At 53.4% G+C, this 15,761-nt stretch overlaps 1 protein-coding gene across 4 annotated transcripts; it reads left to right on the top strand.

Moving 5' to 3' along the window:
* The first annotated feature begins 202 nt into the window (after nt 1-202).
* LZTS2 (leucine zipper tumor suppressor 2) lies at nt 203-15,650 on the top strand. 4 transcript variants are annotated; one of them, XM_017680238.3, is made up of 6 exons: nt 206-337; nt 514-686; nt 11,008-11,460; nt 12,075-12,731; nt 13,284-13,532; nt 14,316-15,650. In XM_017680238.3, the coding sequence occupies exons 3-6, from the start codon at nt 11,050-11,052 to the stop codon at nt 14,997-14,999; spliced, it is 2,001 nt and encodes a 666-aa protein (XP_017535727.3). In that variant the 5' UTR covers nt 206-337; nt 514-686; nt 11,008-11,049; the 3' UTR covers nt 15,000-15,650. The 4 variants fall into 4 exon arrangements, with proteins under 4 accessions (XP_017535726.3, XP_017535727.3, XP_036857211.2 ...); XM_017680237.3 differs by lacking the exon at nt 514-686 and having other exon boundaries at nt 203-337; XM_037001316.2 differs by lacking the exons at nt 206-337; nt 514-686 and adding an exon at nt 759-938.
* The last annotated feature ends 111 nt before the right edge of the window (nt 15,651-15,761 follow it).

The raw sequence follows: 15,761 nt of genomic DNA, 5'->3' as shown, positions 1-15,761 counted from the left end.
TGTCACGTGCCACTGGTCCCTTCTCCAGGTCGAAAGCCAAATCCAGTAAGCTGTTAAGTCGGAGGGCAGAGGGACAGCCCTGGGCCACGATCGACCTAAGGCAGGGCTGGGCATAGGGTCGGCTGTGGAGAGGGTGCTGGGCAGACCACTCCCCTCCCTGAGTCGGGGGCGCGGCCTCAGCCGCCCCGCCCCCTACACCAGGCCTGGCCCGGCCAGGCGGGCGCCCGGAGTCCGGATCCTGGAGCCGGGTTGGGAGCTGACAGACCTGCGGGGAAGAGGTGCTCGCGGTGGAACAGGAGCCTGGCAGGGGCTGGAGCCGAGGCGAAGGTGGCGCGGGGTGAGTGGAGGGACCGCGGAGGTGTAGGGACTCCCGCCTTCCGCATATCCCCACTCCGGAGCCAACTTTCCCGGGCTGGGGAAGTTGCGGGTTGGGGTGAAGAGGGAGGTTCCCACTCTGGAGGGCGCAAGCCGGGAGTCTGAACAGGGAACCGAGACGGAAACTCACATCGACAGGCGCACACACGCGTGCACACAGACTTGGGACACACGAACATGGGACACACGAACACACGTGCACTCAGGAAAGGACGCGCTCAGTGGTTACCCTTACAGTCCCTGGAGCAGCGCCACTGGCCCGCGCGGACCCCCAGCGGACAGGGCGCTCTGCTGTCGCGTACTTGACGGAGGTGGGAGAAAAGGGCTACCCGGTGACCGCCGACGGGGGTTGGGCCGGGTGGGACGCCTCCGGAGGTTCCTGCTTCCCAGCCGCCCGCAGGTGAACATTAAGACGTAAACAGGCGCCGAGCACGTGATCCCTTCGCAGACAAGTGGGCTGAGCTCCACTCTTCCCGGCGTCAGGAGGAGGACCTCCCACCCCGGTTCAGGGCGAGTTTGCAAGGTCCCAGGCCGAGCTGGGTTCCGTTCTCCGCCTCGAAGAGGTGATAAGCCCTCCCCTAGAAATGGGAGCAGAACGCCCCCTGGAGTCGGAGTAGCACAGAAGGATGGGAGATTGTTGGGCTGGGGTGGAGTTACCTGGGCGCTTCTCCCCTTCTTATCCCGAACACATTCATAGTGCCCCTACCTCAGAAGGTATCGGAGGGGGCGCTATTCTTGATAACAGTGTACAGCAGGCCCCGCCGCATGCCTCCAGCCTGCAGCTGCCTGAGCGCCTGTGGGCCCTGTTCTTACTACCAACCTTCTTGCAGAACTGGGAGCTCCCCCTCGCAATGTAGGAGCAGAAAGCCCACTCGTGCAAGAGTTGGGGTCCCCCTTCCACAGAGAATGCATGAACATAAACATCCCTTTAAAACCGGAGTAGGCCTTTCTCCCTCTGATAGAAGGCACGATGAGCCCCCAGGGAATGAGGGAATGGGCAGCGCCCCGGTCTTGCTCCCCGCACCGCCCCCATCCCCCATCCTTCACCCCCCATCCCTACACACATGTTGGGCCCAGCTGCTGCCTGAGCTTCTGGGCAGGCTGCCAGAACGGGGAGGTGGCTCCTGGTGCCCCTAGAGGCTGGGATCGGGGCAAGGCCAGAGAGGGGGGTCTCCATAGTAAGGGAGCTCAGTCTGTTCTTGTGAGGATGAGGGGCTGGGGTGAGCCTGAGAGTGGCTGGGCTGTTTCCCTTTCCAGGGAAAAAGAAAGAAAAACAACCCTTTCCATAGAGCTAAAAATAGAGCTGAGAGCCAGCCAGGGCTGTGGCTTGGGAGGGGGGAGGATTCTCCTTCCTGGAGCAGAGGAGCTCTGGCAGGCCTTGGCCAGGGAAGCGGGTGGGTGGGAGGTAGGGGGAGGCTGGCCTTGTTCAGGGGTGCGGGCATCAGCTGACCTGCCTAGATAACAGAGACCCCTGCCGGAAAGTCTGTGTGGTAGAGTGTTTGTGAAGTACGTGTATGTATAAGAAGTTGTCTGACTGTGAATATGACTGTCAATATGTGAACGATGCTTAGAACCCTAGATGTACTTAAGATTGTATAAGATTGTAACTGGGTATGAAAGACTGCTAGTTGTCAAAGACTGTGCACAAGGTGTGGGACACGAGTGTCTAGTGTGAGTTGGTCTGAAAATTATGGAAAGAAGGAACATGGAACCACGTAATGGATGAGACTGATTGTTGCTGCTTAGGACTGAATGTGGGAAAGGTCGTGTGAGTGTTAAGATTGTGTTGTTTGCGAGAGAGTTGGAGTATTTGTGAATCTGCAAAGAATGGAATGTTGTGAGGCTGGTGTCTGGGCAGTAGGTTTGGACCGGCTCACCCCAGTCACTGTTCTGAGACCAGGGGGCTGTCTCTCTCCTAGCAATGACCTCTCTCTTAGCAAGTGACTGAGGGGAGGTTGGGGAGCACAGAGTGAAAGGGTATCTCGCCGCGACCCTCCTTACCCAGAACGTCTCAGGAGACACGGACCCACGCAAGAGACTTTATTATCTGAAAGAGAGAGTGGCTGCCCCAGAGGGGGGTGGGGACAGAGAGAGAGAGGAGGAGAGAGAGCAGCGGGACAGAGAGAGCAGAGAGAGAGGGAGAGAGAGCAGCGGGACAGAGACAGAGACAAAGAGAGCAGCGAGACAGGCAGACACACAGAGACAGAGAGTGACAGAGAGAGAGAGAGAGAGGGCAGCAGCGTGGTGCCTCTTATTGTGGCAGATCCGCTCAGCCTGTTGCTTTGGGGGAGGGTCGGGATGTTTAGAGATAAGGCGGGGTAAGCCCAGTCAAGCCCCACGCAAGCCCAGACATAATTCTCACCCGCTTCTGTGCTTGGGACCATGGGGCAAATGGAGGATAAATTACTATATTCTTACATTGCTCCCTTTTCTGTTTTATAAGTGGTAGAGGATTTGGGAAGGGGTGAAGGTTAGTCTTCAGTAACTGCTTCCTGTTGATTAGGGGCGATAAAGTTCATTTTTGTATTGATGGGGGGCGGTCCTCAGATGAGCCCTTGGTCTGCAGTGGTGATGGCATTTTCCAGGTTCAATAAGAATGATCGTCTTTGGAGAGGGGTTGGTAATCCTGTAATATAAGCTAGTTAAAGTTCTGGTTAGAAATTTTTTGCATTTGGGCTGATTGCTATGTTTACATAGGGTGGCTGAATTAATAGCATTTTGGGGGACATATGTGTAGGCAGCAAAGCAACCTGTAGGGCAAAGGGAATCCTTGATGGTGCAAGCTTTTGGACAGTCTGAAAGAGGAGAAAGGGCTGGCATTGGGAAGATAGGTCTGGTGAGAGAGTAAGTGTTGAGACCAGGGTTAATAATCCTGAAGCATGATGCATGGTGGTTGTAAGGGAGGTCTTAGGACTCTGTGCTGGCAGAAACCTCTTCAGTGATGAGTGGAAGTGGAGATGAGCAGCGTGAAATGCAGAGAGTAAGAGGTCCCGTCAGGGTGGAGTAGGAACCTGTGGGAGATTTGGGGGGAGGGGAATAAGCTGAGACAAATGGCTTAAGGTGGGAGTTGTGTATCTAATGGGGAAGACTCTGGAGTTTAACTGCAGTTGGCATGGAAAGGATTAGTGTGTATGGTCTTTGCCATTTGGGGGTTAGGGATGGTGTTGCTTGGTGTTTGTAATGGGCGTGGTTTGGAGAAGTTTTTTCCTGTCTATGTTAATGGCCTTGTAGTTGGGGGAGAGCTGAACTCCCAGGTATGTGACCTAAGCGGCAGACAGCTGAACTTTGGAGGGTGAAACTCGATAGCTGTGTTCTGAGAGAAAGTTTAAAAGGAGAATAGTATCCTGTTGAGAAGTTTGTAGGGAGGTACTGCATGCGAGGAGATCATCTACATATTGAAGGAGGGTGAAACTTGAGAGAGTAAAGGATTTGAGGTCTTGTGTTAGAGCCTGTCCAAAAAGGTGGGGACTGTCTCTAAAGCCTTGGGGAAGGACTTCTTAAGTGTTCTCTGAATATTAAAAATTAACTTAACATAAGGAATTTCCTGCCTTGATTTCTCTCTGGGATACCGGCGTCTTGGTCTGGGAGCATATCAAAAGGCTGCCTGCTCAGCTCCCAAGGTGGGCTGAGGTATTGTCTATATGCTAAAGAATCCTGCCTTTTACTATGCCGTCTACTGCTGGGTCTGCAGTTAGTTGCTCAGTTTGCAAAATTACCTTGTCAGATCTGAAGGAGGAAAGACAGCACATAGGCTTGGGCCTTTTAGTATGCTAACGTGAATCTTATACACGATTACAAATGATTAGCATAATAAACCATGTGCTACTCTTCTTTATCTGGGGAACATTAACTGATCTCACTGAAGAATGTTCAACTGTTTTAGTGGGGGGGTTTCCTAGTAGGGGGGGCTCCTAGCATGTAGTTACGTTGCTCTGACTGCCAATATCCTGCCTTGCTTTCTTCAGAGGCTCTCACCTTATTCTAAGCCTATGGTCCCTGTCTCATTCTCCCCTGTACAGATGGAGACTCTAGCTGCTGCTAGGAAAGGGGGCGACGACCGCTCTGGCTGCTTCATGCTGAGAAGGGGGTGCAGTAAAGGGTGCAGCTAGGTCTCCATCACTGGTCAGTTGAGAGGGCCTCGGAAGGTTGGCGCTTCTATTCTGGGTTTCATTTCTATTACTATTTGCAGTTTTGTGGCTTCTAGGCAAGATAGAACAAATTGTTATTAGGTTAAGTAGCAACTGGAGTTGGATTTTCCATTCTGGAAGGACAAACTTGACAAGATTAAGAATGCATGGCTGAATATGAGAACTAGAAATATTAAGAGTGTAATTGAGAATCATAGCCAGGTATCATGGGGAAACTAGAATTCTGGATCGAGTTTACATCTCAATGACTAGTATTAGGATTTAGTATAGATAAGACTACATTATTGAAACAATACTTTTCTCTAAATTCACCCTCGTTTTTATTAGAAGTAGCCAGATTAAGAAAATAATTAACAGTTGGCTTGATTAGTTGCATAAGTGCAGCAAGAAGAGTAATTGATTACATGGGATCTTTTAAATGTGCTTTGCTGGAACTTTTTGTAAAGAATTTCAGATTGAACTTTTAAGGGCTTCTTGAGGCGAGAAAGCTAAGCCAGACTTGCCATCAGGTTGTGCCTGCAGTACCTGTAGATTTGGGTGAATTCCTCTCTTCCTGAGGTTCCTGCACCTGCCAGGAAGTGACCTTCCTTACTCACCTGTAGGGCTGTTGGGAACTCTGTAAGCAAGGTACCAGGCCAGTTCTTTTAAGGTGCTTTGTTGGCTTTATAAAGTCAACCTTAGTTCCTTAAAGCTGTCTGTTCATATCTGAGTTTACACACATGTCTCTCAGGTATGACATTCCAGTAAAAGCTTTGGTAATATAACCAGTGTTTTTAATTAGTCCTCTTACAAGGAAAGCACATTCTTATTGAACTTGTGCAAATAAACATACTGCCTTGAAATACAAAAATAGTCACTGAGAGTTTTTAAATTCCGGAGGGATCAGGTAGAGAGAAAGATAAAGTTTCAATTCTGCTTATAAAGGCAGTCATTTACTAAACTGTTGTCAGCTTAAGAGAAAAAGTATAAAACACTTTATCAACAACATTTGAAACAAAAAGCCACAAAATCATCTTCCTTAGTTTACTTAATCCTGTGTAACTAATACCTGTTCTGCTGAAATCTAGTTTTTACTATTTTAGGAGTAATAAAACAGTGAGTATAGATGACAAAAGACTTACGAATGACAATGGTTAAAGATCTGATGAGAGCTTACTGTAAGACAGTTGTCATAGGGAAATTTGGATATTTTTGTGACACAAAACATTCAGTAACAAAGTTTAACGTCATTCTCTGTGATAGTGCCTTCCAGGTAATTAAGCAGGTAAATAAGCCAAATTAGCCAAATATTTTCCTCAATGAGAAAAAATTCCTCTGACATGTTCCAGGGGCCCTCTGGAACATATCAGAGTGAACTAGAGGTAAAAAGCACCTTTTTGAATTTGATTTTGGGAAGTTGTTAAAAGTTTTAAGGCACTTGCTTAAATAGTTACTCACATTAGACAAAGCTACACTTCACTTTAAGCATTTTTCTTTGAAAGATTTAACAGATACCATCAACTTAAATGACTTTAGGTAAACTGCAGCTGATAACTGTAAGGACATGTCTATTCAGTTCAACTTAAATTAGCATTAATGCTTAATATCTTCTATTAGAATTTTTTGGAAGTTTTAGAATGCCCAATTTTTACAAGCGCTTGTCTTTAAATCAATTTTTATTAATACCATCTGGAGGTAGAAAATTATCATTTACACACTTAGACACAAACATACAGACTGAGATGTAATGATACAGTGAGAGGACAGACAGAGTTACTGGCATGTGTCAGGAGGGGACAAGAGAGCCCGTGGTGGTACATTGTCTAGGAGTTTTATAGGCAGTTGAGGATATTTAGGAATGTGAAAAAAGCTTAGTGGTGAGGACTTTAAGGCAAGTAGTAGGTGTTTAGGATTGCAGGGGAGACAGAGAAAAAGCTTGGTTCGGAGGTAGGAGAAAGCCTGGACATATGGGATCTGTTTCCATTTGCCTGTACGCTCACGGAAGTTGTATGAGTCTCAGAGAATTTTAGGATCTAAAGAGCCATTTGGAGGCCATTTAGACTGATTGTCCAAGGGATATTGTGGCCAGATCTCATTACAGTAGCGAACAAGCAGAAAAGGTCTGAGGTCTGGAGTGAGGTGAAGGGGCTTTAGATTATTGAGTAAGCACCCTAGCAGTGAATCTGCAGGAACGGAGGGGCCAGATCCCATGGTGAGAATGAGACCGTTCAGAAGTCGCTGAGGCGTCTCAGCGATTGAGAAGGTCGCCGAGAAGACCAGGCACAGTTAGGTGGTCGTCACCACCTCTAACTGTGGGGTTGAGGCGAAAATGCCGGGGAGACTTGGTACCTGGTACCAGGAGTTTTCGAGTCAAGTAGATACATAGATAAAGGGAGACCGGGCCTCACTGGATGAAGATTCTCACCATGGGGAGGCAGAGAAGGGTCGACTATGGAGATCAACCATGACTCTGAAAGTCGTGGTTGGGGATGCCCCTGTCCCAGAGGAGCCTTTGGGGGTGCCAGATACTCAACAGTCACTTCCCAGGTTCCAAAGGGACATTTAAGTTGGCCATGAAGGGGAGACTCACCAAAAAGAAGGCCGGTGTTGGGCGAGAAGACAAGTGACTGGGGAAGTGGACAGTGAGCCTGTGGAGGAGGATCAGACAGTGAGGGTTCCCAGAGCAGCTCAGGTTCCCGGAGGAAGAGCAAAGTCAATGGGAGAGCCTCATCCGAGTCACGGCACCAATGAAAGGATATCTCGCCGTGACCCTCCTTACCCAGAACGACTCAGGAGACACGGGACCACGCAAGAGACTTTATTATCTGAAAGAGAGAGTGGCTGCCCCAGAGGGGGGTGGGGACAGAGAGAGAGGGAGAGCAGGGAGACAGAGACAGAGACAAAGAGAGCAGCGAGGCAGGCAGACACAGAGAGACAGAGACAAAGAGAGGGCAGCAGAGAGACAGAGAGCGACACAGAGAGAGGGCAGCAGCGTGATGCCTTTTATTGTGGCAGATCCGCTCGGCCTGTTGCTTTGGGGGAGGGTCGGGATGTTTAGAGATAAGGCAGGGTAAGCCCAGTCAAGCCCCACGCAAGCCCAGACATAATTCTCACCGGCTTCTGTGCTTGGGACCATGGAGCAAATGGAGGATAAATTACTATATTCTTACACAGAGCGGCTCCCGGGGCCGGCCTGGGCTTGTGGGAGAGACGTAGAGAGTGGGGAGTGGGGTAGAGGCCCCCAAGATTGGAGGATGACTGAGTGTGTTCTCCGAGTAGGCCGCCAGGTGGCACCGCCTCCGCAAATCCTAGGGCCTCCAACTGACGGGGGGATGGGGCAGGCACCAACCCAGCCTTGGCCTCCGTGTTGAGCTGGGACGAAGGGCCCCGGCAGCCAGGGATAGTGGGGAACAGCTGGCCCTCGGCCTCCCGCTCTGACTCTGAGCCGGAGAGTGTGTCTTGGGGGGTTTCCACTAGAGATGCGAAGGGGGAAGGGCGGCCGCAGCGGCGCCTGGCCCTTTGTGCGCGAACAATGACCAGCTGCCGCTAGTCCAGGGGCCCGGGTAGGCGTAGAGGGTGACCCGTCACGGCCGGGTCCTGAGCCGACCGAGTCCCCAGACACACAGCCACCGGGCTTCGGAGGAAGGGATCCTGAGTCCGCTGTCCAGCCCCTACGTGGGCCCCGCCAAACACGCGTGACGCGGGGTGCTTGCGCGTGTCCGCGCCCCGGGGGCGAGGACGCCTCTCGGACCCCTCCTCCCCACGGCGCCGCCCACTCGGCCGGGCGGGGGCCAGCCCGGGTTGGGGGCGCCGCGGAGGCGGGGCCGGGTCGGGCTGGCTGCTTCGAGTGGCCGCGCGCGGGCTGCAGCCGGGCGGCGCGCTGTGGAGTGCTTGGGGCGGCCCGGGGCTGAGCATGGAGCAACGCGGCGGAGGTGAGGGGGGGGCCGGTGCTGGGAGGCGACCTGGGGGCGCCCCCAACTTCTGCGCGGCGGAGGTCCAGTGGGAGGTGGCATTCCACAGCCGCCCCCACTTAATGGAACCGGAGGTGGAGGGGGAGTTGGAGTCTGGAGGGTGGGTTGGGGGCTCCCGGCTCCCTGTCGCGCGGAATGAGAACTCGTGATCCCAGACTTGGCCCGCTTGACTGGTCCTTGGAGTTTGGTGAGGGGGAGACTTTCCCCAACTCTTCAGCCTCTAAAGCAGGTCTGTGGGAGCTTCGATCTGGCCAGATCTTTCTCAGGCCCTGGCAGAACCCAGCCGCCAGCTCCCCGTAGCCCACTAAGCCCACTAAGTGTGTGCGGTGTCGGAGTGATTACTCAAGGAGTGCTCGGAGAGCCAGGGGCTCCCTTTCCCTCAGCCACAAACGCATTTCTCAAAATGGAGCCTCCACTTGCCCCTCCTTCTCTCTTGGGCTCCAAGAGCGGGAGCCGGGCTGGCTGGGCCTGGCTTTCCAGACGCCTGGCTCTGGCTCCCTGGGTGTCTGGCTCTCAGGACCCAGCGTTATGCCTCTCCTGTTTTGGGGGCCCCTGGCTCACAGGGCTTGCCTGTCTCCTTGTCTGACCCTGGGCCTCTCTGAGGCTTTGTCTCTCGTCTTTTGGGTCCCTTTCTCTGAGTCTGTCTCCTCCTCCCCCCGGTTTTCACTTGTCATGCTCACTGAAGCAGGCAGATGCAGACAGAGGTGCCATTGCCTTTTGCCCCCAAGAAGCCCCTTCCCCACTGTTTCCGTCCTGCCCAGCAGTGGTCTGGGAGAGGGCGGACAAGGAAGTGTTCCATCCTCTTTGCTCAGGGCTGGCACTTGTAGGGTGACCTCAGCCCTCACCCTTACTCTATGGACACTGCTCATCCCCACCCCCAGCTTCCAGCTCCCAGCTCCTTCTCCCTCAGTCTGGATACCTTCCTGGTTCTCAGGGTCTTTGACTTGATGGGGAAGGTGGTGGGTGGGCTTAATGGAATACAGGCAAGAAAGGAGAGGAGTAGATTAGGCAGATAATGTGTCTCCTCTCCCTACACTCCAGTGAATGAATGACTAAAACCAGGTTCCTACTCACCCAGCTGGCTCTGTGTGCCACCCAGGCTCCCAACCACTCTCGTGCATGCTCCTACTCACATGCACACTCCTGTCCACGTCTGTGCACACTTTCCTATTCACACACACTCAAGTAAGTACATGTAAGTTTACACCTAAACTCGTATATATGAATGGACATCTATCCAAATACTCTCTCATATAGTCACACTCATACACCAGAAATTCACATACTACATATGCATTTGTAACTTCACATATTTTTCTAAGAATAGCCCCCTATGCACACACTCTTGTAAGCTGTGCACATATAAATTCACACATGTACTCATGTATAGATGGAATGTCTGATACATCTATCCAAACATAAATAGACTCACAGTGCCCTCATGATGTTTTCACACACATTTTCAAATGCACACACAGTGCTCATTTTCATGCTCCCCTGCACACAGTCTCACACACACAAATAAGTACACGCACACACTCCTGCTACTATGCAATTCTCTGTCCACTTCTTGGCCCCCGCTCTGCATGATGACTTCAGCAGATGCCTGAGTCCTGGTCTTCAGCCTCAGGACTGGGGAGGGAGTTCCGGATGGAGACTTGATATCCCTTCCAGGAAGGAGCAAGGCCTAGAGAGGTGGAGCCCTCTTCCCTGGGCTCTAGGGAAGTGAGATCTTGGAGCAGCTGCCAGAGGTCAGGGGTGGGGCTTCTACCCTCATCTCCTCGAGGTTACTCTGGGGAATGTTAAGCTGGACAGCTTCACAGAGATTGGCAGTGGGCCTGTGCAGGCATTTGAGGCCTGAGTGACTGGGTGTGGTGAGGCTAGGAGTTGTCATGGAAATAAGCATGCACTTTCATCCATCTCTTGGAAGCAGGAGACCCCAGAGGACACCTGTGGGCTCCTAAGAGCTCTGGGTTTCTTGTTTGGCCAGCTCTATCCTTGCCACCTTTCTGTCTGGGAGAAACTGAGGCCTAGCTGAGGGAGACTGGGCACTGCTTGTCATGGCTCTTTGTTCCCTAATTACTATCTGAGTTGCTGACTGTGTCCCTGAGGTTGCCTCTGCCCAACTGCCCTCTAATGAGGTACCTGTCCCAGGAGACCAGGTACCTGTGCTAGTAGCTGGTAGAGAGGGCTCCCAAGTCCTAGCCTGTATGGGGTATGCAGGTTTGAGCTGGAGCCTGGGTCTCTGCTCTCAAGGGCCCTATATAACCACCAAGCCTCCTTTCCCCACACCATCCCTGCTTGGTAGACGCAGTCTTTAGTCCTGTCCAAACCAGAGTTGGGCAGTGGCCTGGGGCTCAGAGAGAACTGAGGCTCATCCCAGTTCTTGGAGGAGACTTGGCAGGCAGCAGGATTTGTCACTGGTATCAGAGGACTATCTGACCTGTGACAAGGGCTCAGGAGAGGGATTCAAGGCCTCGTACAGGGAGGGGGCTCAAGGTGGAGAGACTCTGACACCACTGCCCTGTTCATAGGTTCCCCTGGAGGCCCTTGGCCAGGCCTAAGTCTCTGTTGCCATGGCCATTGTGCAGACTCTGCCGGTGCCACTGGAGCCCACTCCTGAGGCCACCACTGTCCCACAAGCTCCAGCCATGGGTAGCGTGAGCAGCCTCATCTCAGGCCGGCCCTGCCCTGGGGGGCCGGCTCCTCCCCGCCACCATGGCCCCTCTGGGCCCACCTTCTTCCGCCAGCAGGATGGACTGCTGCGGGGTGGTTATCCCGAGGCTCAGGAGCCGCTGTGCCCAGCTGTGCCCCCAAGGAAGGCCATCCCTGGCACCAGCTTCACATACATCAACGAGGACTTCCGGACAGAGTCACCCCCCAGTCCAAGCAGTGATATTGAGGATGCCCGAGAGCAACGGGCACGCAATGCCCATCTCCGTGGTCCCCCACCCAAGCTCATCCCTGTCTCTGGAAAGCTGGAGAAGGTGAGAACTAGCCCTTTGGGGCCTGGGTGGAATCAGGCTCCCCCAGGAAAAGCTGGAATTTGGAGGCCTAACTAGGGGAAAGAATGTGGGCTCCAGATTCACCAGACCTGGGTTCTAATCCCAGCTCTGCCTCATTCTGGCTGTGTGACCTCAGAGAAGTCGCTTAACCTTTCTAAGCTAAAGTTTCTGTATCTGTAAAATGGAGGTAATAGGTTACCTGTCATAGGATTATTGTGAGAATTAAATAACGTGTTTAGCCTAGTACCTGGCACATAATATATGCAATAAATGTTAGCTGCTTAAATGACTGTTGTACAGCTATGTGTTTGACTTTGAGCAAGGCTTTTGACTTTACTGAGCCTCTATTGCTTCATCTGTAATATGGGAATAGTGATAACGTTTTGTTTTTGCTTGGATGGCTGTTGTAATGTTAGAGATGACTAGCTTTTAAATTTATTGATATAAAGCTGACATTCAGGAAGTCCTCAGCCAGTGGAAGCAATTATTATTAATGTATGGGACATAGGGGCCCCAGAGGGGAGGGCAGGGAGTGTGATAAGGGCTTTGGAAGATCGGGCAGCTCATCCCCAGTGTCACATGGCACCTCATTTCAGAACATGGAGAAAATCCTGATCCGTCCAACAGCCTTCAAGCCAGTGCTGCCCAAACCTCGAGGGGCGCCATCCCTACCTAGCTTCCCAGGTCCTCGGGCCGCCGGACTCGCTGGGAGCCAAGGCAGCTTAACACAGCTGTTTGGGGGCCCTGCCTCCTCCTCCTCTTCTTCCTCCTCCTCTGCTGCCGACAAACCCCTGACACTGAGTGGCTGGGCTAGTGGCTGCCCATCGGGGACGCTGTCTGACTCTGGCCGAAACTCACTATCCAGCCTGCCCACTTATAGCACCGGGGGTGCTGAGCCAGCCACCAGCTCCCCAGGCGGGCACCTACCCTCCCATGGCCCTGGGCAGGGGGCATTGCCTGGGCCAGTCCGAGGGGCCCCCACTGGGCCATCCCACTCCGACAGTGGCCGATCTTCCTCCAGCAAGAGCACAGGCTCCATGGGAGGCCGCATGGCTGGGGGGCTCTTGGGCAGCGGTCCCCGGGCCTCCCCGGACAGCAGCTCCTGTGGGGACCGCTCCCCGCCCCCGCCCCCTCCCCCACCTTCCGACGAAGCCCTGCTGCACTGTGTCCTGGAAGGAAAGCTCCACGACCGTGAGGCAGAGCTGCAGCAGCTGCGGGACAGTCTGGACGAGAGTGAGGTGACCCTGTGCCAGGTGTGGTCAGCAGTGATAATGGGGGTGGCATGGCAAGACGTCCAAAGGCTCTGGGAATCCAAGGAGTGTTTCTGATTGTGCTGGGGGGCAAGTGTTGGGCAGCTGCAGTTGTGACCCTGTCCCCACCCTAGCTGTCTAGCTTAACCTGTGGAGTGGTGAGGATTCAGACCCAGCACTGCCATGTACTTACTGGCTTTTGGATCTAAGCAAGTTACTTAATCATACTGAGCTTCAGTTTCCTCATCTATAGATGGTATTTCTGGCTTTATAGTGTTATCATGAGGATGAAATAAGGCAAAGGGTGTAAAGTACTTAGAATAAAGCTTGGAACCTAGGAAGTGCTACATAAATGCCTGCTGTTATTGTTGTTTCTATTATCATAAGTAGTCATTACTATTGTTAATCACAATATTGTCACTGTTGAGTGGAATCTCCCCTCCCTGAGCCCTGGCTGGTGGGCCACCAGAGCAGTTGGTGACTGGGGAGTTGGGGGTGTCTGAAGCTCGAGGTTTGGGGGGCTGTCAGGACCCAGGTCTGCCCTCTCGCCCGCAGGTGTACGAGGACCGGCAGCGGCCCTGGCAGCAGGAGCGGGAGGTGCTGCGAGGAGACGGGGCAGCCCGGGCACAGCGGGCGCAGCAGCTGCTGCAGCTGCAGGTGTTTCAGCTGCAGCAGGAGAAGCGGCAGCTGCAGGATGACTTTGCGCAGCTGCTGCAGGAACGGGAGCAGCTGGAGCGGCGCTGTGCCGCCTTTGAGCGGGAGCAGCGGGAACTTGGGCCCCGGCTGGAGGAGACCAAGTGGGAGGTGGGTCATATGGGGAACAGCCGAGGAAAGGGGCCTGGCCACTCCCCCCAAGCCTGCCAACTCCAGAGAACCACCCCATCCTCACCTCTGTAAAATGAGGACCCCCTTCAGTCTCCCTTACTGGGTGGGGGTCCCCTGTGCCTCCAGGTTGGATGTCCTCATTGGTCAGGCCTGTAGTGCCCATATAGCCAGTGGCATTGTTATCCACTGTCTCCCTACCCATATGAGGAGAACAGTACTGGCTACCCATCAGGCACTGTTCTAAACATGTTCCTTAGAGTGTGCCATCTAGTTCTCCTAACAATCTGGTGGAGTAGGTACTGATAATATCCCTGTTTTCAAGATAAGGAATCTGAGGTCCAGAAAGCTGGAGCCCAAAATCACAACTCATCAGTGGCATAGCTGGGATTGGAACCCAGCAGTTTGGCTCTGATTTCTAGGTCTTTAAGACACTGTAGTACCTCTCAACTGGAGGCATGGGAACTGCCCTCAGTTGCTCCCACTTTTGCAAAACCTGCCACTATCCAGTCCCCAGGGCTCTGGTATGCTCTATGGTGGTTTAAAGACACCTTCTTTGAAGGACAAAGATCTGAGTCTGTATTCCAGTTTAGCTACTAAGTAGCTGTGTGACCTTGGACATGTAACTAGGCTTGCCTCGGTGTCTCCATCTGTAAAATGGGTATAATGATCAAACTGCTCCCTGAATGCCCAGCCTGATGTCAGGGCCAGACCTCCTGGGAGAACCCTTCTCACCACATTTCCTGACTCCATCTCATCCCCCAGGTGTGCCAGAAGTCAGGTGAAATCTCCCTGCTGAAGCAGCAACTGAAGGAGTCTCAGGCAGAGCTGGTGCAGAAGGGCAGTGAGCTGGTAGCCCTGAGAGTGGCACTTCGGGAGGCCCGGGCAGCGCTGCGGGTTAGTGAGGGCCGGGTGCGGGGCCTTCAGGAGGCTGCCCGAGCTCGGGAGCTGGAGCTGGAGGCCTGCTCCCAAGAGCTGCAGCGGCACCGCCAGGAAGCTGAGCGGCTACGGGAGAAAGCTGGGCAGTTGGACACCGAGGCAGCCGGCCTACGGGAACCCCCTGTGCCACCTGCCACTGCTGACCCATTCCTCCTGGCAGAGAGTGATGAGGCCAAGGTACAGCGGGCAGCAGCTGGGGTCGGGGGCAGCCTGCGGGCCCAAGTGGAGAGGTTGCGGGTGGAACTCCAGCAGGAGCGGCGGAGAGGTGAGGAGCAGCGGGACAGCTTCGAGGGGGAGCGGCTAGCCTGGCAGGCAGAGAAGGAGCAGGTGATCCGCTACCAGAAGCAGCTGCAACACAACTACATCCAGATGTACCGGCGTAACCGACAGCTGGAACAGGAGCTGCAGCAGCTCAGCCTGGAGCTGGAGGCCCGAGAGCTGGCCGACCTGGGCCTGGCCGAGCCGGCCCCCTGCATCTGCCTGGAGGAGATCACTGCCACTGAGATCTAAGGCCCTTGGCATCCCAGCTCTTCAGGGAGCTTGAAGAGGCAGGTCCACTGAGGGCCCCAAAGTCTGAGGGCCCCAGAGCTACTCTGCTCCTGGGGTCCAGGCCTCTGGGCCTCTGCCAAGAACTTGGGACTGCCCCATGACTTAGATTTGCAAGATCAGACTCTTTGAAGGTCCCCGTGTTCACTGTCACCTAGAGGCTCTTACTCACTTGACCCATTTCACTCCCCAGCTGCTGCCAGTGCCACTGTTTGACCCCACTCACTCCAGACACTCCCCAGTGTGCCCAGCCAGGGGGTTGGGAAGAGGAAGGGGTTCCCTCATCACATTCTTCCCTACCCCGAAGCCAGAGAGAGCCAGACAGCACCAGCTGCTCCAGATGTGCCTGCCCCCACCCCCTGCCCATGTTGGGGGACAAGGCTGGGACTGGGGTCTCATCCCCCAGTTCCAGCTCTGCAGCCTCTCTCCTGGGGTGGGGGCTATAGTCAGACCAAAGGAAGAACTCAGAAGTGTCTTGTTTATTTGTGTTTGTGACCAAGTGGCCCCTCCCCACATCCAGGTTTATGGTCTCGTTTTCACTTGTATATTTTTCACACTGTAAATTTCTTGTAAAAACCCAAAGAAAAAAATTAAATTTTCTTGTTTTTAAAAAAAGGTGAATATGCTGGGTAAAGATTATGGGAACTTGTTTGATCCCTACACTCTCTTTATTTGCTGGCTGTCCCCCTACCCTTCATAGAGGTTTTAGGGAGAGAAAGGATGGTG

The sequence above is a fragment of the Manis javanica genome, chromosome 7, assembly GCF_040802235.1.
Source record: "Manis javanica isolate MJ-LG chromosome 7, MJ_LKY, whole genome shotgun sequence".
NCBI lineage: Eukaryota > Metazoa > Chordata > Mammalia > Pholidota > Manidae > Manis > Manis javanica.
The sequence above is the reverse complement of the archived record's forward strand: the minus strand, read 5'-3'. Positions and strand labels throughout refer to the sequence as shown.

What these genes read in the sequence shown, in the direction of transcription:
- LZTS2 (XM_017680237.3), top strand. Translation starts at nt 11,050, where the DNA reads ATGGCCATTGTGCAGACTCTGCCGGTGCCACTGGAGCCCACTCCTGAG. An exon ending in GTGAGGTGACCCTGTGCCAG is followed by an intron (nt 12,732 to 13,283) that starts GTGTGGTCAGCA and finishes TCTCGCCCGCAG; the next exon opens with GTGTACGAGGACCGGCAGCG. An exon ending in TGGAGGAGACCAAGTGGGAG is followed by an intron (nt 13,533 to 14,315) that starts GTGGGTCATATG and finishes CTCATCCCCCAG; the next exon opens with GTGTGCCAGAAGTCAGGTGA.